General features: G+C 38.7%; 1 protein-coding gene and 1 non-coding gene across 2 annotated transcripts in view; both read left to right on the top strand.

Annotated features, from left to right (window-relative positions):
* The window catches only part of LOC141439019 (tRNA (adenine(58)-N(1))-methyltransferase catalytic subunit TRMT61A-like), an 86,035-nt gene extending 65,387 nt beyond the window's left edge, over nucleotides 1-20,648 (top strand). Inside the window, exon 6 of the mRNA XM_074103130.1 lies at nucleotides 20,402-20,648. Within this exon, the coding sequence (XP_073959231.1) occupies nucleotides 20,402-20,545 (144 nt within the window). The 3' untranslated portion in view covers nucleotides 20,546-20,648. The remainder of the gene's footprint in view (nucleotides 1-20,401) is intronic.
* On the top strand, nucleotides 6,876-7,014 carry LOC141439466 (U4 spliceosomal RNA). Its single transcript, XR_012452591.1, has one exon. It is a non-coding gene; the product is annotated as a U4 spliceosomal RNA (small nuclear RNA).
* Nucleotides 20,649-22,421: the final 1,773 nt, after the last annotated feature.

Below are 22,421 nucleotides of genomic sequence, written 5' to 3'. Positions count from 1 at the left end.
GCCTTTCGTGCATGTTTTAATGTATTTTTTTATATTAACTGAACTAGGTACAAGCCAAAAGGCCGCCATTGGCCGGATGAAGAAGGTATTGTATGCTAAATTATTGTGCAACTTATAACTAAAACTATCATCGATAGATGGCGCTAGTATTCAAACAATTAATCAACTTTCTTGGTCGTTTACTATGACATATTGCTATTGCTATGCATTTATAAATCGAATAAATTATTTCGCAATGCTATAACTGCGTTCCAGTTTAATTGTACCGATATGTGAGTGTGTGCGTTATCTCGTATTTCAGATTTCATAAGTGGATTTTCAGTTTTTTTATACGTAAAAAATATTCTGTTTTCCACAATAATTCAGACAACTGCCGAACATGTGTTTAAGACATTTAAATTTATTAAAAACCGATATTAACAAACAAATACAAAATTTATTACAAATATTGCTTAGAGACAATTACACCTTCAGAATTGTACTGACTCTATTCGAAATAATGTAATTTTTAAACTATACCTAGTTGTTTTGGTGCAAAAAGTTTATTATTGAAATGTCATTATATTCCGAAGGTGTGTGATGTGGAGAGCTTCTTTGGCTGATATTAATTATTTTCTATAAATATTTCTCCACATGCAAATTCCCTTCTGACCTGGCACTAGTAGGTATGGTAGGTAGATGGGTGACCCCAAAAGTGGGCCACGTGGTTCGTGACCCGAGCGACCCCACTTCAGTAACCGCGGCTATTGTCTAAGTATGGTACAATAAAGTAAGGTAGAGTAAAGTAAGTAGGTGGCTTTTAGAAGTAGAAAACATAAAATGATGAAAATGGGTCACATCTGATTAATAATAATAGTGCTAAAATCACGAAAAACAGAATCAGAGAATAACAAGAGCAAATGTCAATTTGTGCCGTAACCAGTGTCGCTGAAAATGCTCATCTGCGTTGACACACTTTTTTTAAATCTTGGTATGTGCTGCCATCTAGCGTAGAATAGCGAAATGATAGTTGACAACTGTTTATTAAAAAAAAATTTTTTTGATAAAGGTCCCCAAATTATTCTTATTACTCTCCTTGAGAGGCTATAAGCCAAACCACTAAGCCACCACGGCTTTTTTTGTAGAAAATTCTAATAATATCATTTAAAAATACAACCAGTCAGGCACGGTACTACCCACGTGTTCTGTATGAAAATAGATTTTTCATATAAATTTATTAGTGTTAAGGGCTGTTTCACCATCCACTGATTAGTGTTAACCGACGGTTAAATGTGATGCCGTCTCCGTCTATTCGAACAAAACAAATAGAGACGGCATCACACCTGACCGCCGGTTAACACTAATCAATGGATGGTGAAACAGCCCCTTAGGATGTGCTGCGAGGGATGTGTTTTACATGAACCAATGGAAACGCTTAATTTAAGTACCTCGCCTCGCTACGCTCATATGTTTCCACCAGAGATGTGCTGTGCGACGATAGCTGAATGAAGCGTTTCTATTGGTTCATGAAAAACACATTCCTCGCAACACATCCTCGCACATCTCTGGTGGAAACGGAGCCTAAAAATGGGGCTGACAGATTGACTCTCAACTCTTAAAAAAAGAAACATAACATCACTTTCTGTTATAACGTAAAGTACCTTTGGCTCTGTGCACGACATCAGCGCCACCTAGCGTCCGCAACTTTTTTGGCTCTGATGCTCTGACGTTTTAAAATTTCATCGCGACACTGTGACAAAAATCAAACCTATAACGTATTCATTTATAATACAAAATTACTGTGATACGGTGATTTGGGTTGACAAAAGGTTGTGAATTCATTTTTGGTCATTTAAATTAAATGAGGTAAGTAAAGTTTATTCAAAAAGTGATTATTTGCTTCATGTTTAGTTGTACTTTTACTGTAAAACGAAAAGAGAAAGCTATCTTATTGGTTTCTTTGAATAATAGTAAAATTATATAATTGTTCTTATTGTAGCGATATAAGAACAATTACTAGCGAGTAATAAATTAAATATCGTTTTCAGATCAAAATGAGTATCATTTTAAAGACCGGTTTTGTGAGTATCACTCATTATAAAATTTCAACCACTAACCGTTTCATAAGGAAAATTGTTGCTAGGGACAGTGTTCAATAATTCAAGCTCGCAACATAACACACATCTATTACTAAAATTAGGTAGTTAAAGTCTATACAAAATGCTTTGTCAATGACAGATTCATATGAGTATGACAGATGACAGAGCCTGGATTATTTCTTCTTTTGGCCACTATGAGCGCTGCGATAGATTTCATTACCCCCACCTAGTACTTCGCACTGTCATATCAGTATATTTTGTCTCTTGTAACTTGCACTATTATCCGTTGGCGCTGTCTCCTGATAATGCCGTCGCGATTGAAATGTCGCGGCGTGCGTGCGCGTGCGCGGGTATGACAGGACATGTTTATTGCACCATTGCATGCGGTTGTTTATGAAAATTGCACCCGAGCGGCTTGAATCTTGACCAATTGCCAATTTTCTCCAGTTACTTAGCGCGTCAAAGGACAAAATATTAGTAAACTAGCTGTTACCTGCAACTTCGTCTGCGTCCCGTGAGAACTTCACATGTTCCCGTAGCACCCGTAGCTTGCCATAGGTTTAAAAATTTGATAGGTTGAGCAGATTTTTTTTAATATACAGAAGTACCTAGGCTTGAAAGCCGTGGTGGCCTAGTGGTTTGACCTATTGCCTCTCATCTCAAGCAGAGGATCGTGGGTTCAAGCCCCGGCTCGCATCTCTGAGTTTTTCGAAATTCATGTGCGAAGCGAATTCACATTTAAAATTTACCACGAGCTTTACGGTGAAGGAAAACATCGTGAGGAAACTTGCACAAACCAGCGAAGCAATTCAATGGTGTGTGTGAAGTTCCCAATCCGCACTGGGCCCGCGTGGGAACTACGGCCCAAGCCCTCTCATTGTGAGAGGAGGCCTGTGCCCAGCAGTGGGACATGTATAGGCTGGGATGATGATGATGATGATGATGACCTAGGCTTAATGCATTTGACTACAATCACGCCTGATAGTAAGCCAAGATGTTGTCTAAGATGAATCAGGCTTGCCTAATAAATGCTTATTCACCATAGAAAAAAACAAGATCACTTTTTTTAGCTTAGCAGGCACAAGATTCCAACGAACCTTGCAAGCTCAACCGAGTGTTTAATACCTTTTATAATGACTGATGACTACTTACTCCAATCGCAACGCTTGCGCAACCAAATCAGTTCATTTGGATACCATTGTCTCAAGCACCCGAGCCGCATTAATTGTTCGGGACGTAGCTCAAGGATGAAGATTGCTATCGTTCTATTGATTACGGTCACGTGTCATGGTCACATGGAATTAGAGCTCACTGTCTAATAGTGAGGTCGTAGCTGTCAGAATGTCTGAAATCAAGAGTAGTTTCGGTTGATACGGAACTCTAGGTTTGCAGCAGGGTTTGATTTTATCGAAACCGAAAGCGGAATCAGATGTCTTCAATTTAGTTTATCGGAACCAGAAACGGAATCGGAAACCGAAAACGGAACTGGAACCAGAATCGGAGCTCCGTGTTATCTCTGGTTTGCAGTTAGGCCATGAACTGGCCCTACACTAAGTACGAAGTGCAAAATCCGAACTTCGGGTCGTGCTCGTGCCGTCCCTTAGATGATTGTATTATTTAATACGAAAGTGAAAGGGGCAGTACGATACGAACTTCGATTTACGAATTTCATTGTAGCCCCCTTGGAAGCTAGGGGGCCGCGGGCAGAGCTCTGTTAATTGCGTGTGATGCCAGGTAACCACTGTGAGTCGAGCGTCTTGGCCGCGCCATGAACAGAGAACACGCGCTTACAGTAACTTAAAATGCCTAGATGACTGATAACCATAGCAGTTAAATAGGTACTCTAACAGATTTGACATTCGGGTTTGATATCTGTCTAAGTACCAGCGCCGGATCACCTCCGAAGACCTAGTAGCAGTGATAGTGTGGGAGAACATTGTCGAGTGGCACCTGCTAAAGAGAATAGAATCACTACATTTTAACTGTTGCGGCACTATAACAGTGGCTTGAATATAATCCCTAAGTTGTAATGACATCGGTACTGAAGTGGCTTGACCTAGCCTTTCAATGTTTTTTATAAGTTCTTGGACATCAATTTTACAGCCTCATATCTGCAACAGCTTATCTACACGGTGTTTTGCGTAACAGAACCAACACAAACAAATTTTATCTAAATTTAGATCTTGAATTATGTCCTTGGCAAATACTGTGGAGATGACTTACGAGTACGATAAAGAAATGACAGAAGTGATCGTATACTGAACGCTACTATGGGATCTGTGTCAACACTTCAGAGTTTAAAATGTATAATACGAAATCCAAATCCGCTAAGCCTTTTGTTGACAAAATGTTTTTGTCTATTGCAACCAAAATTGTCGTATTTTCGTAAACAACAAAAAAAATAAACTTATTTAATGAACTAAAATACGTACAGCTCGTGATTGCACGGTTGACAAACAATGTTTTCGGCTTTCTTTGGAGAGCTTTAGTGGGAAATGCTTTTTGTTTGGGGTAACTGTCATTCAGTAGGGGATAGTCTGGGCATCGTGCGCCATCGACCGTGTCGGGTCACGACTCCCGACCCCGCGTTTACCAATGGCCGCTGTGTCGAAACGTAAGCTGTTAAGTAGATCGAACAGGCTTCTGATCGATAAGGTCTGGCTTCGCTTAGTAGCGCGGTAGCTTGCGAAACTTGGTGGATTTAGTGAAAAACTGCGTTGGCGGTCAATCAGCGTTAAATCATTTTGAGATCGATGAAAACTGATATGAAACTGAACGGACATACAAAAAAATAGTACTTTTGTACTAATTGTTTTATTTTGTTTTATTTTTAAAACATTTTGAAAAATCTGTAACATATATTTTAAAGCCTGATAAGCATAAGCCCTAATGTAACGTAAATTAATTTCTCTAGTTAAAAAAAATATATGTTTTCATACAAACTAATTCGGCATGCAATAATCGGTAACAAAGCTAACAACTGACACTATAACATTTGCTGCTGCTCGAGAAAATTAATACAATTAATAACTCTCAATTAGTAAAGCTAATTGTTATATTTTTTCGATAAAACGGTTCTCAATAGTGAAAGCTATCGTTAATTAATTAATTATAATTTATGTTTTTATGGATGTCACACGTTGTATATAGAATGTGATTTACGCTCACACTCACACATACACCAGGAAACTGATTCAAAGTGTATGCACAATATTGAATGCAATTTATAAGACTTTACCTAAAAGTCGACACCTATGGCAAACAGCGCGGTCAGCCGACCTCCGACACGGAAGGCAGCCTCCACGGGACAAAAAACTCACAATACGCGTCGTGACTCCCGGCTGCTCCATTCATAACGTCTGAGAAAATGCTACGTGCAAGCATTTTCGCGGGGCGCGGAGCCGGCTGGACCCAATTAAAAGGGATTTGTCTTGGTTTCATTATTCGGTCGGTATTTATTATTATCAACAGTCAAAAGCGTCCACTGCGTAACGCGCGGTCCTGTGCCGCCTGCATCCATCGGACCATTAGGACATTAGCCTACCTTGTGGAAGGCCTAGATCTGTCTTGGTCCCATTATTGGGATGGTATTTATCATTATCATCAGTCAAAAGACGTTCACTGCTAGACATAGGTCTCACTTAAAGAGCGCTCAACACCCGGTCTTGTGACCAGACTCCTGGGACCATCATCAGGTCATTTAACCTACCTTGGTGAAAGGCCTATCCATGCTGCGTCTTTAGATTTTAGAGGGGGGGTGGGGCGCTCGATTTTAATGAAAATTTGCACTTTAAAGTTGAATATTTTGCAAACACATCACCGAATCGAAAAATCGTCTTAGCAACCCCTTAATGGTTTTAAAAGACCTATCCAGCGATATCCCACACTATAAGATTGGTTGAGAAAGAAAAACACTCCAACTTTACGTCTATGGGATGGTTTTTTTTTATTTTTTTACTGTACCATTTTGTCGGCATAGTTTACTTAAATATTCGTGCAAAATTACAGCTTTATAGCATTGATAGTCCCTGAGATAAGCCGCGGGCGGACAGACAGACAGACATGGCGAAACTATAAGGGTTCCGTTTTTGCCATTTTGGCTAAGGAACCCTAAAAATTAAGTACACGAAATTAGCCACGCTATCTTCTGAATATTCTCCATCCATCCATCCCTAGCAGCCCTTAGTTCGTCCGTCTTCGGACATAGGCCTCCTCTCCATTTCTCCACGCCTGGCGATCGACAGCCATATGCATCCATCTTCCACCCGCCTGTCGGCAAATATCGCCCTTCCACCTTATTGGTGGTCTCTCTCTACTGCGAGTGTTTTCACGAGGTCTCCACTCGAGTGTTCGCCTCGCCCAATGATCGTGGTTCATCCTGGCAATAATGCGCCCTGCCCATTTCCACTACACGTACATCCTATAGTAAATATTACTTAATTGTACGTGTGAATACTATAAATGACCATGGTCAAAAATATCTAGGTGGCATTCGAAGCTGTACCGCTGTACCTAATACTCAGGTAACCTAGGTTTTATCTTTTAATTTCTGCCTTCTTCAGAGGCTCCCCATTTCACTTAAACTATATCTTAATATAATAGGTAACCAGACATAATAACAATTTATACATTACCATAACAATGGCATGTTGTGTCTTCTCGAGAGCTTGACGATAAAAAAGTACGCGTAGACTTAGTTCCTTAATAACTCAATAGATGGCGCTGGCATCGAGTTACATCGCGCTATCGTTTGGCCGACGTAATTTCGTTGGGTGAATCGCGTTCAGTCGAGAAGTTAACTTTGCGCAGAGGCAATATCGTAACCAATGAGGTTAATCCGAGGTGCGATTATTGCTAGTTGAAAACTTTACCAATACCCCGCCGTGTGGACGTGAAATACCGTCCGCTATGGCAATTTTTGAATGGCCGTTAAGGCCTCAAAAGAAATGAAACTACTAAAAAGATACTTTTAGATAAAAAACCGGCCAAGTGTGAATCGGACACGCACACCGAGGGTTCCGGCCATATTTGTAGGTATCTATTTATATCCAATGAAAGAATAAGCGACATGTAAGCAGTAATTATGTAATGATAATTTAACTTGTTTTGCAATTTAGTCCGAATTTTAATTTTTATTAAAAGAAAATATTTTTGGAAACTTTTTTCTAATATTTAATGGATCATTGTTATTCAAAATGATATTCTATTCTATTAACCCATGTTATTGACCATTAATTATGTTTTTCAAATATACCTAAGGTGACCCGGAGCTATTGTAGCTGGGGGGGATATTGTATCTGAGCCGTCTAATGGCGTCCTTACGACGCCATGTTCTTCTCGGCCATTTTACGTTGTGTTCGCCAGAAGACTGTCTTCACACAACACACATTAATATGGCGAACATGGCGTCGTAAGGACGCCATCACAAGGCTCAGATACAATATCCCCCAGCTACAATAGCCCCGGGTCATCTTACACCGAACACAGTGAACCTAAGTTCACGCACTAAAACGAAACCGTGTATGTAATGTAACTTAAAATGGTCGTTTCTTCAATTATTGGCGGACAAATGAATCGTATTCCTAGAATTTCGTTTAATAACACGTTCATCCAACCCTGGCTTCTGAGAACGAATCTCAAATACTTTTTTGCTATGTTTTTATTGCAATTTACAAACCATTCTGAGTTCGAGGCAGTACGTCGACAGCAATTATATAAGTAGGTACTCCGGAATCTTAACCTTCGATGCTAACGTGATGCACTAGGCTATACAAAGCCAAGTTGGTATCATGTATTGTATTGTATTATAATAATAGTAAGTTGTGGTAGATTAGTCAAAATCAAACCTAGGCTCGTATCTCTAAAATCTGAATTTAACACGAGCTTTACGGAGATGGAAAACATCATGAGGAAAGCTGCACGCATCTGCGAAGCAATTCAATGGTGTGTGTGAACCTATTCAACATTGGACCCGTGTAACTGCTGCAGCCCAAGCCCTCTCATTCTGTGAAGAGGCATGTCCCCTACAGTGGGACGCAGGTATTAAAGGCCGAGATGATGTTAAAGCTGTTATTCTATTGTTTTAAGTTTTAATGTATTTTTCTTCTTGTGCCAAACTTTGGCAAATAGATTATTTTTATTATTATACCTAGAGTCCTAGAATCAACACCGTCGAACTTCAAACCGTTTCGTCACTCCGTTCATTGAAGCAACGGCTTATAATATCACAAGCAGTAAACAAAACCCCAGAACAGCACGCTTGTTCATTTCATTAAGCATCACAATGGCTTAACCAAAAGTCTGTTACAAAAGGGATTAATAAATAACAAAACTTGACGCGATTACGTCTCGATACACTTTTAATGGCGTCAGAGCTTTGACATTAACACTGGTGAAAGTGGCTTGATAATCGATACGAATGATGAATAATCGATACATTGCTCGCATAATCGCATTATCGATTCGCGGGGGGTCTCATATGCCGTTTTATGAAGCAGCTGTTAATCGAGTGTTTATTGAATTGGTTGTTGCTTACTGGAGTTAAAACTATGTTTTAAAGAAAGTTTAATTTGGGATTTCTATTAAACTTTACGTAGATTCTTAATAATAATGACATTACGGTGAAAGAAAACGCAGTGAAGAAGATTATTCGCCGCCTGCGTGCCGCCGCGGTGCCGGCGCGTGGATGCAGCGATTAAAGCCATGGATACACTTGGAGACAAATGTCCTGCGACACGTGTAGCCAGCGACGTCGGATGAAGTGGCGCTTCGGTCGACCTGCCTGGCAACATCGCGCGACACGTGTAGCCAACGACGTCGGGTATCGCCAGATATGTCAGGCGAAATCAGCCGGCTTCGCTTTACATGTCGCCGACACATGTCGTGCTAGTGTATCCTTGGCTTAAGCCACGTACGGTCATATACGGTCGGCGTAACCGCGGCGGCACGCTGGCGGCAAATAATCGTGCAGATACCGCAGCGTGCTCGCCGCGTGCACGTCGCGTTCCCGCTCCGCCGAGAAACTGCCGGCAAAAACGCTAGTGTGAATAAGCTCGTAGAGCAATTCGAAGGTGTATGTTAAGTTTTCAATCCGCAATTGGCCCGCGTAGGAACTACAGCCCAACTCTTACCATTCTGACAAGTGACCTGTGCCCAGCAGTGGGCTTACTAACTAGGATGATGATGATGAATTATAATCGATGAGGTTGTTTTGGAACCAAGCAATCGAAAGTAAATCGATAATATCTCGAAACCTCTGTAATTCTTAATTGATTTACCTCTCATTTGGAAATCCTCGTTAAATATTATCTCAAACTAGTTCTAATCAATCTAACTAATATTATCAAATTAATTGCACCGATAAGACCCGGGCCAGTTTCGTAGCATTAAAATATCACCTCAAAAGTTTCCGATCATACATTTATCAGGTCACATAAGTCAAGGTATCTGACATCACTCCCTTTACGCGATCAAAACAAACGCACACAATTAATAACAATCAATTATTTCCTCAAAATCATGTGAAGGTATGGCAGTCAATTTGTTACGGCCACGACATGTTGGTTAATATGCCCTGTTTGCGAAGATTTTAAAAATGTTAATGTCGAAACCAGAATCAATCAAAGCCTTTTAGTAACCTCTTGCATCGGAAGTTAAGGACGGAGTGCACACGACGCGACTGGTCTGGTGTACGGGTAATATTTTGCTTGTAAATTTCAGTGATTAAGTCGTTGCTTTTTTATTGCTAAATGTTCCATTAAATGTAATTAAAGTGAGACAGAAATAGAGACCATAGTCTTGCTCGTTAGCAGTGGCGTGACCTCGTAACAACTCGATTTTCACTGGGTTGCTTAAATTGTTCACATGATATTAATGATAGTGATGGCGAAATTTACCATGAGCTTTACGGTGAAGGAAAACATCGTGCGGATAACTGCACACACCTGTGAAGAAATTCAATGGAGTCTGAAGATCTAAAGCTGCACTGGGCCCGCGTGGGAAATAGAAGAGTATTCAAAGACACAATTTAATCTCTCACTCTCTGAGTGGTTATGAAAATGTTTACTCCGCCAAAAGTTTTTGTTAAAGCCCTGTTGAAAGCTGTACCAGACTGTCAATTCTGTCGTCATGTCCAAATTTATTTCGCTAATCAAACGGAACCCAAATACATTTCCGAACGTGCATGCATAACTTCCATATTATCTCCACACTTTCGGCATTGAGCCTTTTCAAGATAACTTTGTCACAGTCACAAGCTGTTTAATGCTATTTAGTTGAAAGGGTTTGCGTGACACTTTAAACGCATATTATAAGCTTTCATACTCGGATTATTTATTTTCGGCTCCGCGAAACAAGATTGCGTAAAGTAGCCAGTCTGATGTCCACCGGTTCTTATTGGCACCTTTGAATCAACCCCTTTCCGTATGCAAATTATTGTCAAAACAGAGTTTTTAATTCTTGTAGCGGATGCTTGTAGGTATTGGCTCCCTATCTTTTATTGTTACCTACGTATTGTCAGTGCCAGATATGTTTTAAATAGTTTCTATAAATGCGAAAGTGTATGTGTTTGTATGTTTGTCCGTCTTTGGCGTCGAAACGGAGCGACGGATCGACGTGGTTTTTGACATAGAGATAGTTTATGGGCCAGAGAGTAACAAAGGCTACTTTTTACTCCGGAAAAATTCACAGTTCCCAAGGGAACAGCGCGCGATAACCGAATTCCACGCGGGCGAAACCGCACGCAATGGCTAGTTAGTAATAATGCCGTCTATTGCTTACCTTGGAAATTTTTCTCTATGTACATACCATCAGCCAAATAAGTGGTCTATCAATTTTTAAACAAGTTCCTATCAAATGTATAAATATGTCGCTAAAGTCAAACTTTCAAGTTGACAGACACGTCTATTGGCATTATTGTTTTATGACATGCAAACGATTATCAACTTTAGGTGGTACGAGTAGACCACATATTTTGCTGATGGTACGGTCAGCATCAAAAGTAGCTGGTTAGTTTTTTACTCTGTCACATTAACACATTTGTCAATCTTGTATCGTGCGTGGCTATAAAACGACAAAGTACAAAAGTAACTAGCTACTTTTGATGCTGACTGTACATACCTCGGTTTTCCGTATTGCTTACTATACATATTATGGTGTTCAATAAAAAGTCATTGTATTGTTATGTATATGCTCGCTCCCTTCTTTTCTAGACTGACTAAGCTACTTTTTATTAAGATTATTAGTTGTCAAAATATAAACAAACTTTCTTTATAACTCCGTTAGAAATATGCGGAAGCGGAGGCAGGTACGCTCTCTTGCGGAAGTTTCACATTTGCGGAGGAGCAAACGTGGTTCCGTACAACTCTAGTTCTCTTATAATTGGGTACTAAAGTTGGTTACTTAATTCAATCGAAATGCCTTGAGTATTTTGTACTCTTTAAAATCGTGCTTCGATTTCAATCGAAAACGATCACACACAAATTAAAGTGATCCATGCATGGTTGTTAGTGAGGTACTGAAACTAGAAATACAAGGCAATAGTAAATTAAACACGCCTTATTTTGAAAACATTAATTTTGCCTGTGGTAAATAATGTATCAATTTTAGAAATGACTTGACGAAAATCAGAGGTGCGAGCCGGATCTCAAACCGAACCTTCAGTGTGCGAGACCTTTGGTCAGACCACTACGACTTTGAAAACTTTTTTTTTTGACTGTATTGTATTCAAATGTGTCAAGAGGAACCTCGTAAGCTCGCGTTCATGTGGACATGCATCAACATCACGCACGGAATGTCAGACCGGCCACGTGCCCGCTGCCGCTGCCCGCCCGAACACCCGTGAAATTGTGCGCTTTTTGCCGCTCTCTGATGATTTGCATTTCCATTGTTCTGCTGGGTTATGGGGAGATGTTGCTCGACTTTTTATTTTTATTATTACAAGCTTTTATTTCAATTGTCGTGTTAGTGTGTTTGGGTCGAGTCTTGATAATTAAATTAATAGGTAATCCAATAAATAGTTTCCTCGTTTTGAAAATCTGTACACGCGTACAATATGTAGGTTACACGATAATGCAAGTGTAGTAAAAAAAAATACAGTCAGTAATAAAACTTTTATTACTTATAGCTATAATATATTCTTGAACAATATTGTAAGTAGGTACATATGTACCTACGCCCGAACTGTTGAAACTATCTTATATGTACTACCACCTAGAAGTGACACAGTTATAAAATGAAAGTAGGTATTCTGATTCTGTAATAAAAATTAAAGTTTAAAAAAAACTTACTTTATTTTAGACGCCATGCATCGCTTATAGAGATTCACTGACTGATTGTGAATGTTGTTGCTTGTACTACTTTAAATTAAGAAGTTATAATTACTCAGATCATTACATCCAGCTTATGAAAATATTATTAATCCTGTATTACATTTGAAATTTATACCACGAGCTTTACGGTGAAGGAAAACATCGCGAGGAAACCTGCACACACCTGCGAAGCAATTCAATGATGTTTGTGAAGTTCCCAATCCGCACTGGGCCCGCGTGGAAACTACTGCCCAAGCTCTCTCATCTGAGAGAGAGTGCCCAGCAGTGGGACGTATATAGGCTGGGATGATGAAATCGATTAGATTAAAAGTGAATAAAATCGGCGCTAAATTCACATTACTTGCCCTTACACACTAAACAACTTCCTGGTCCCTTAAATCTAAAATAATACTTACATGAAACAATAAAAGCGCACATAATGTTTCAACAGAGCAGAGCCGCGCGTGATTCATGCGATCCCATTATTGACAGATGGAGTGTAATGGCGGATTGATATACGCTCCATTTAATCGATACTTGCGTAATCGATTCCTTCTTGAAGGATATGGAGCCTTTCGGAAACGTTTTATGTGAGCGCGTAAAATGTGCAGTCATGCGGTTGATAATGTTAAGCAGATACTTATGTATTTTGTAAGTAGGTATTTATGATGAATTTAATCATTTAAATGACAAAGTAAAAGGTTAAAGTAAGAACGTGCTCACAACTGTCAACATCAAAATATACATTTAAATGTAGGTATACAAACAAAACCAAAAATTCAACAAGATGTTTTTTGCATAAATAAACTTTTTTAAAATTTTCAACCTTTTGTGATGCATCAAATTTATATCCCCATTTTTCTTTTCAGAAAAGAAGTAGGTGTCAAAATATCCATAACATAGATCTAAACTCACTTCATTTGCAAGTCGCGTGCACCTTATCTCATACACGTATTGACGGCTACCGACATTTTTTACGATATCGTCCTTTATTTCTTTTTCTTCAATAAGGACATCTAAATTCAAACGTGTATTTATCACTCCCTGACAGTTATGGCGACAGCAACATGGCTCCGATAAAACCAGTGTGTTGGCATCTGCGTCATTTTATGCTCATTTATTATTTGTAAAACGTTTTTCGGGCCCGAGATTACTTTAAGAGTAATGGTGTTTTGTTTTGCGACCGTTTTAGAGGCTATTTCTCAATTATAATTTAGGTGTTTAATGCATTTGATAAAAGACAAGATTTACTTCTCAAAGACTTGTCGAGCACACAAACTTAGATTTAGGTTTTCGATGCTTATTGACCAAATTTGTCTTCTTAATTTTTCCATGTTTTGCTTATACACCCAAAGCGTAATCGAGCTTTTAGTAATAGTTTACAACTTTCATATAAATTCCAAAGCTCAAAACGCATCAAAAACAAAAGAGTTAACAAAATTTATTATTAGTCTAGACGGCATAAATCCAACTAAATCTGTGTATCGATATCACTTCCGATTAATGGCATTAAGGTCTTTGACACCCGACGCCCGGCAACCACATTTTCGGCACGGGCCAACCATCCAGTAATTATTCCGAATGTCAATAAATAATAAAGTGGCTGCGTACTTCTTGAGTGCTCGTTCGTCTCTCTTATCTCAACTCTTAATGCGCCTCTTCGTTCTTTTTTCTTTTTTATTCCTTTTCAACTTGTCATCCAGTGGTGAGGTTAAAGTCTGTGTTGACAGCGCGAAGGTTTTATGTTTTAATCTCGTCTTAATGTTCGGTCGGCTGTATTAGGCAGTTATAGCTGGCCACTAATAATCCTTATCTGATCGGTACTTAGCCATGCCGATAGACGAGTATTTTATCTTTCTTTAATCAATGCTTGTTTAACAAATTTTATCCATCGAATCAATACGGATTGCGACTTTGAAACAAATTAAAAGCAATTGATCAATTCGCGTATAAAATAGACAGTTGAGGTGTGGTCGCATATTCGTACCCATCCATCGATCACGGCGTTCCGAGTTTAAATTTATGTTACGTAATTGCGGTGCGTGTGCGCATATTGCGATGATTTCGCTCATTATGTATGATTTATTTGTGGTATTTCTGTTGCCATGTATTCACAAGAAGATATCTAGATAATAATACAGCATTGTCAACATTATGAAAAAAAAATTAGAACGCTAATCGGCAAAAACCTACACCTTTTTACAACAGTTTATTTTTACAGATGTAACACTTTTAGCCACCATCGGGCCAAGGTCGTCATCTAAGTTCAAACTGCGGTTGTACAGATACAGGCTGATGCTCAATTAGTGAGCAATCTTCACCACAACTCTGTCAAGGTCTGCCATTACTATTAGGATGGTACTTAGGTTTTCGCGCGTACTGTACTCTTTTGTACACAAGAGGAAGTTAACGCCATACGTTTTTGCTGTAATCAAAAGTCAATAGAAAGAGAGGAAATCCGAACAAATGTTTTTATTAGAGGCGTTTTCAAGTTCAACACTAAGTGGCTTTTAAGATGCAGTCATCACGTGTAATTTGTTCCGTATTGTTTCGAAAATTATGTAGGGAATAAAATAAAAAAGTCAGTAAACATTAAGTTGCGGTAAAAATGTTATTACCAAATCATTGCCACATTAAGTAACTTAAATAGAGAAAAAAGGTGGTTTAAATCAACGACAAGTCTAGATAAGTATGTTTTTTTTTTCACTCAATGCTGTTGACAAACATTATTAATTTATGTGGTACTTATAATGTAAAATTAAGATGGTTTTTTGGATCAACTCAGAAGACAAAAATGCTCAATCGACCGTTAAACCGAAATTGAAAATACATATTATGCACAGAAATAAGACCATCACTGTAATCGAACCCAGGTCCTCGGTAATGTGTACGTATGTAAATGTAGGGATCAACCGACAGCTCAGAAGACAAAAATGCGGAGTCAATCGACCAATTAAACCGTTACAATTATTACAATAGATACACGGGCCACTCACGTATTAATAGTCGAGGTATTGAAATCAAAATGTTTAGTCTGTAAGTGAACCGCAAAGGGCTCTTTTACGTGTCACTTTTTTATACTACCAGCGCTTGCGGAAAGATCGTCATTCCCAAGAAGAATGTGCCGGAAAAAACTTGGCAGTTTTCTTTTTTAATACCCGTGTATCTATTTCAATAATTATATCTGTGACTCTCGGTAGTTTTAATTAAATTAAACCGTTTCCGACAGCCAGCGGCAAAATATCTACTAGTGGTCTAAAATATCTGCTCTGACGTTATGACCCGGTGAGACATACGACTGAGGACTTATTTTTAGTCGACGTGTAGTGGTTGGACCTATCACAAGCAAAGGTCATGGGTCCAAATCCGGGATCGCACTTCTAAGCTTTTTAGAATTTACCTATGTGCGTAAAATGACACTTGAAATTTACCAAGATGGAAAACATCTTGAGGAAAACTGAACACGCCTACGAAGCAATTCAATAGCGTGTGTGGTGTTTTGTGTGGTTAACCGTCAAAAGAAAGACTGTAACGTTAAACGGATCTCACTATACTAACGCCATCTAGCGACATTCCAATTGTTAGAAAACTTGCATGTCGCTCTAAAATTCAACAGGCCCATATTCCAACAATGTCGCCGACACAAAGCATGCACTTTCGCTTGTTCCAAGGCAACATTGCAATACGAGTACACCCTATATATTTAGTAATCCCAAATGAGAGAACATCCCCGCTCTGTCATTAGCGGGCCGAGGCGCCACCGCTCGTCTGTCATTTACATCTGTACTGAATCTAGAGTTTCTGGTCGGATTCATTCTGTTTGATGAAACCCGCCATGATAATTTTCTTGTAGGTACGAGTAAGACCTAGATTCTGTGTATTTACACACATGCTGTACATGAATAGAAATGGGTAGGTATCTAGACTCGATCATGTCGTACCTAAGCTAGTTTAGTGACACCGAATCTCAAGTCTGTGGTTCATCGTTGACTGTTTCTCCCAGAATAAATAAACAGAGAGCTTGAACTTAGCTTTTTCACTGATAAAGTTATTAATCTTTTCGTCATCGATTTCGATGACGCCGAAACTATTATATGGATAAAGTATTGTGCGTTCTGAGACAACAAATAATCGGGCTGATTTTGCAACATTCCCGGGGGAAGGTAGTACACTACTACACATACTGTATACTTGACATGAAAGTGCGTTCGCGAGCTAGTACCTAAACTTACCTATATTTTTGCTCTCTTCCATTCATATCCCACACTTAGATAAAACAAAAGATGCTTTTAATATTAGGTACCTATTTGTGATTGCCGAGACAGGAGAAAAAAATGTGTATGTAGGTACTACATGTTTAGTATATCTGTCGTATTCGTGCACAGACCAAGGAGGTACCTACTTGTAAAGCTTCTTCAAACCAACAAGACAATATGCCAGATTCACTCAACTCCCATAGGCTTAAAAAACCAAAATATTTCAGGCTTGTATCTACCAGTAAACTGCATGGTGTTGGGCTTCTAGTGATGGCTCTGAAGGTCGCACTACGGGCCCCGTGACATCGATAATTACACTCCGCGCCCTGACCCGCTTGCAGTATTGGCGTACACACAAGTGATATTAATGAAACGTGGGAAATATTTGTGCACCTAGCTAACCGGAAAGATTTTTCCGTCTACTCAACATATTTCGTGCCAAACTTCGTTCCGTGTTCACTATTCAAGAAAAAAACAGTATTTTAGGGTGCCATACCCAAGTTGACAAAAACGGAACCCTTATAGTATCATGTCTTATGTCTGACTATCTATCTGTCTGTCCGTTCATTCGTCTTTCAATACCTTTTTTCTCGGGAACGCGTGGAGATGCGTTGAAATTAATATCAAATAATCAGGTCTGCTGTAATTAATATCAAACATGTAAATCAACGCAATCATAAGATACATTAATTAAAAAAGGTGTTTCCATACAAAAAAAAACAATAGAGTAAAGTATAGAACCAATAGAGTAGTAGTATAGTAGAGAAATTTGAAGGTAGCGTCACGATACAAGTGGTAATTGGGAAGGGATAAAACCAAAAACATGTATAAGTATTTTTCATTTAATTAATGGCACTGAATGAAATAGCAATATGAACATTTTAATGGTAACTAAAATCATACTGCCGCAATAAAAAAAATATGAATTTATACAAGGTGATGTATAAATAATTTGTGTGTGAGACAGTACCGCACCATCAAGCACGTACAGTCGACAGCCGCCTAATGGTGTATCGCCAGTAATTCGCGCTGTTGATCTTACACGTTTAACATCTGATGGTGTGACGTCATCCAATGAACGGAACGGTTACTGAACGGGACTACTCTAGCACGATGAAGGATATCGTTCAGACCACCTGGATCACCCGCGCACGTATTTTATACCCAGGGGAATTTTTTGAACAGTCAAAGTCACAATATTTTTAATATTCAATTTAGATTGTAACAAGCACTTATGAGTGGCTCCCAATCCACACTGGGCCCGCGTGGGAGCTTTCATTCTGAGAGTGCCCACTGCCCAGCAATATTTTTTCGCCTTTGTTCCTTTCGCAGTAGCACTTTCAGTTCTTGCAAAGGAACAAGCGCGAGAAAATTAACGCAGTTCTTCCTTCATCTCTAGTGAAGGAACAAGTACGAAAAAAACGCAATAGATCTTCCGAAGGAATAGCCAAAGGAACTACCACGTTAAATCCATAAAAAGCATTGGCATATTTTTAGACAATACCAATTAGCTTTGGCCGCTCTGAATATACCTTCAAGGAATAGGTCGAATTAACAATCATCCCATCACCTGTATCTTAACGAAGTACCGTTTGACCGGCTTAAAAGTTTAGGAAAAACTCTGCTCATCATACTCGTACATAATCATCGTGCTAGCCGCTCTAAAGCTAATTAACTAACTTAAGATATGCACGCCTGTCAGTTATCGCATCGTTAAAATTGGCACACCTGTGAATGCTATTTTATACAAATACATCACGTACGTATGCCTGCTTACTCAAAGATAAAATAGCTGAGTTCCCACCAGAGACGTGTGTGAACCAATAGAAACACATATCGAAAATACAAACTGAGACATGGATGCACAGTAAAACCAGAAAGAGAGACCAGCACTGGGAATCGAACCCAGGTCCTCAGCAATCCGTGCTGCGTGCTACCACTCTACACCACTGCTGGACCGGAATCTAGACACGAATTTTTCCTATGCATACATATCTCAGGTTGCTTATTTCTACTATGCTACTTAAGCAGCAGCACTAGCGACATCTATGTTTCGTCGAGAGACGTCACATTCTTTCGGAACTAACCGCTTACAAGAGATGTCGCTACTAAGCAATCAAATTATGATTGGTTTTTGGTATCTAGATTCCTGTCCAGCAGTGGTGTAGGTGTTATAGCACGCAGCACGGATTGCTGAGGACCTGGGTTCGATTCCCAGTGCTGGTCTCTTTTTCTGGTTTTTCTGTGCATCCATGTCTCAGTTTGTATTTTCGATATGGCTTCACGGGATACCCGTAAAAGTAACAAATTTGGAGTTGAAGTAAAAAATACAAAAAAGACTCCAAAAAACCAATCACAATAGAAACACTTAATCACACACCCGCGCCGCTAGCGTAGGCCCTCACTCGTTTCGCTGTCCGTCTGTCTGACATAGAGCTGTATCTCAAGAACGGTACTAGATAAATAGCTGAATGTTACACTATGTGTATTTTCATTGTCGCTGGAACAACATATATAATAATTATATCAAAAAAAATAATAAGGGGGAGCCATACAAAAGAAACGTATTAGATATTTTTAATATTATTTACAAAGTTTTAAATGTTTGTTTTGTTTATACTCTTTATTGTACAAAAAAGTTACATAAAAAAAATGTTTTCCCTAAGACAGATTCACGCTGGACACAATTTTATTATTTGTTGATACGTAATTACCTCTATTATCATTCCGATTTTAGGTTTATAGTTATGCTTAACCAGGTTTAATCATTCAAAGATAGAACGAAAACAAAAAAAGGGAGTCCTATACGTAGGTATGATGTAAGGCTACAATTTTTGAACGTAAACAGGACGTTTTTTTTGGCAGATGTTTGGAATGTCAACATGAAGCAAAAACGGTCCGTCCTGAAGCTACTATAGTTATTTATGCAACTGTTTCGTAATAGGGGTCCTTAAAACGCATTTGTGAGGTGGTAGAAGTTATTGTGGTTCGAAGCGCGTTTTACAATACATACATCTGAAGCGCGGTTCAGTTTCTAAGAAGTGTTTATAAGAGGGTTGCTACTTATTTTTTAGCCGTTGTATGTAAAAACACTTAGCACTCATAAGTCATCATTTATGTCATACTAATTAACAGGTACAGTATGCAGAATCTGGTCATATTCATATACTTATTAACATAAAAACCCTGAAAACTAACTTTAAACACGTTTAAGTTTGTTCACAACAAAAGCCGTCTAAATTAATACACTCTCCTTCAATAGGTGGCGCTAGTTGTATCACACTTCACATGTATTGATAACTTTTAAAATTGTCTTAATATTTAGATGTCATCATGTCACATATTTGTAATTATGTCCTTATTTATCCGGATAAAACTTATTCGGATAAATTAAAGAGAGACGGCATCGCAAACATATGTCACATACATATATGAAATATTATTTATTCGGACAAAAACAACAAACAGAGACGGCATCGCAAACATATCTTAAACATCTGACATATTATGACATCTGTTAAATCTCAATCACAAAAATTATCAATATGTAGTGTAACCACAGAAGAGTGAAACAGACTCTTACCCCCTGCTTCACCATCCATTGATTAAATTTATCTGATGAATAAATGTGATGCCGTCTCTGTTTTGTTTGAATAGACGGAGACGGCATCACATTTATCCGTCAAATAAAATTAGTCAATGGGTGGTGAAACAGCCCCTAAAGTGTTTTGTCGATGGTGCTAGTTAAATCTCTTTCCAGGGTTCTGAAAATCCTGTCGACGAGAAACCAACATCAGACGCTCACTATGTAGTGGGCACGTGGCCGACAAGCACTCCAGGTCACACTGGCTACCTGACAGTTGCTACACTGCCGCCAATCTTTATACGAGGTAGGACATGTTGACGGGTTTAATTCGCATAAAATTAATGTTCCTAATTGAAATTGACATAACGTTATTTCGCATATCTAATTATTAATCCGCATAGCTTTTATTCGCATAACTGATTACGCATAATGTTAATGCGCATAATGTAGATTGGCATATAATACAATACGAATACAATACAATAACTCTTTATTGTACACCAACAATACCATGCAACAACCAATAAATAAAAAGCAATACCATGCCCTCGGTACCGCTCTGCTTTCAGAGCATGTTTGGGGGCGGCAGACGTGAGCTTGCCTTCGGAATCCAAAAGCTTAATGGTTACTTGACCTGAAATTTATATTTCAGAATTAAATTATTATTATTTTAATTTATGTTGGTGGAAGCATTCTATACTTCCACTGAACGTAGATATAGTTAGTATTTAGTTTTGTAACTAAGGGACCCCATACATCCGTTGCTCCAAGAAGAGGGGCTGGCTACGAATTAGCCAGCAGGGCTACTACGAAACTCGAAACACGAAGTTCGTGTCGTGCGGTCCCTCTGACACTTACACTATTTAATACGAGAGCGAGAGGACCGCACGACACGAACTTCGAGTTTCGAGTTTCGTAATAGCCCTGCTGGAACATGTCGAGCTAAACTCGATTAAATTTTAAGACGTGAGTTATCGGATTTATTTCATTAAATATGAAGTTAATGTTGCCTCTCGTATGTCTAGACACAGATATGTGCCAAGTTAAGGCAATCTTTTTCCATTTTTATTTCAATCTGTGAAATTGTGCAGTTTTTTGTTTAGTTCTGGCATACGAGGGATTAATGCTCTTTATTATACTGGGTGATTCCGGGGTCCATGAGTAGGAGTTAAAGGGGTGATGGAGAGATTCACACTGAGCAACTTTTACTATGGGACCACCCACGAAATTGCAAAAAAAATCTGCTGTTCCATACATTTCGGATAGTTGGCGATCAATTATCTCTTGATTAGATGTTTTTTTTTCGCGATTTCGGGGCTGATCCCATAGTAAAAGTTGCTCAGTGTGAATCTCCCCATCACCCCTTTCACTCGTGCTCATGACCCCGGAATCACCCAGTATAGTCTATAGGTTTACGAAATTTCGAATCAATACGACCTATGGAAGCGACTCATAATTCAAGCGAACGAAGGTGAAGTTAAACAAAGACGACCGGGGCCACTGTCTATGCGAGTGACATAAATCAGTTACAATTTTTAACCTCGTTACGTTTTAACGATTTCTTTGCTTTTTATTTGCTTCTTACAACTCAGGACGTTGCAATGCAAAATTCATGGAATTATGCTCGTAAATAAACTATTGAAATTTATAATGATCGTGGTTAACTTTTATTAAATGATATTGTAACGGATAACTCGCGTCTTAAATCGAGTTAAGCTTGACATGTCGCGTGCTCCTGAGAAGAAGGGCTACGAAATAGCCCGAAACATGTCGAGCTAAACTCGATTTAAGACGTGAGTTATCCGTTAGAATATCATTTAATATAAGCGAGTCTCACGGTAGTTTCATGTTCAAAAGTGGTTAACTTTTCTGCTTAACATGTTTTTTTTTCTTTTTCTAGCTAAAAATCAAAACCTGAGACTGGCAGCGAAAAAACAACAGAAAGCGACGTTGTTATGGATACTACAGAGATCAGTAACACGTAATTTTATACTTAAAACAATTAATGGAATAAAAATAATAATTTATACCTATCTTCGTTTTATTTCGGTCTTCAGAGATTAAACTAGCTAAAAATAAGTCATATTCCTGTTAATAATTTATTTAATCAAAAAGCTCTAAAATACATTATTGACTGGAAATAATGATTAATAAATAATAATCTAAACGCATTAAGAACTTCATCTAAATAAAA

Source organism: Choristoneura fumiferana, chromosome 20, assembly GCF_025370935.1.
Source record: "Choristoneura fumiferana chromosome 20, NRCan_CFum_1, whole genome shotgun sequence".
Taxonomy (NCBI): domain Eukaryota; kingdom Metazoa; phylum Arthropoda; class Insecta; order Lepidoptera; family Tortricidae; genus Choristoneura; species Choristoneura fumiferana.
This window is presented reverse-complemented; position numbering and strand designations above follow the sequence as displayed.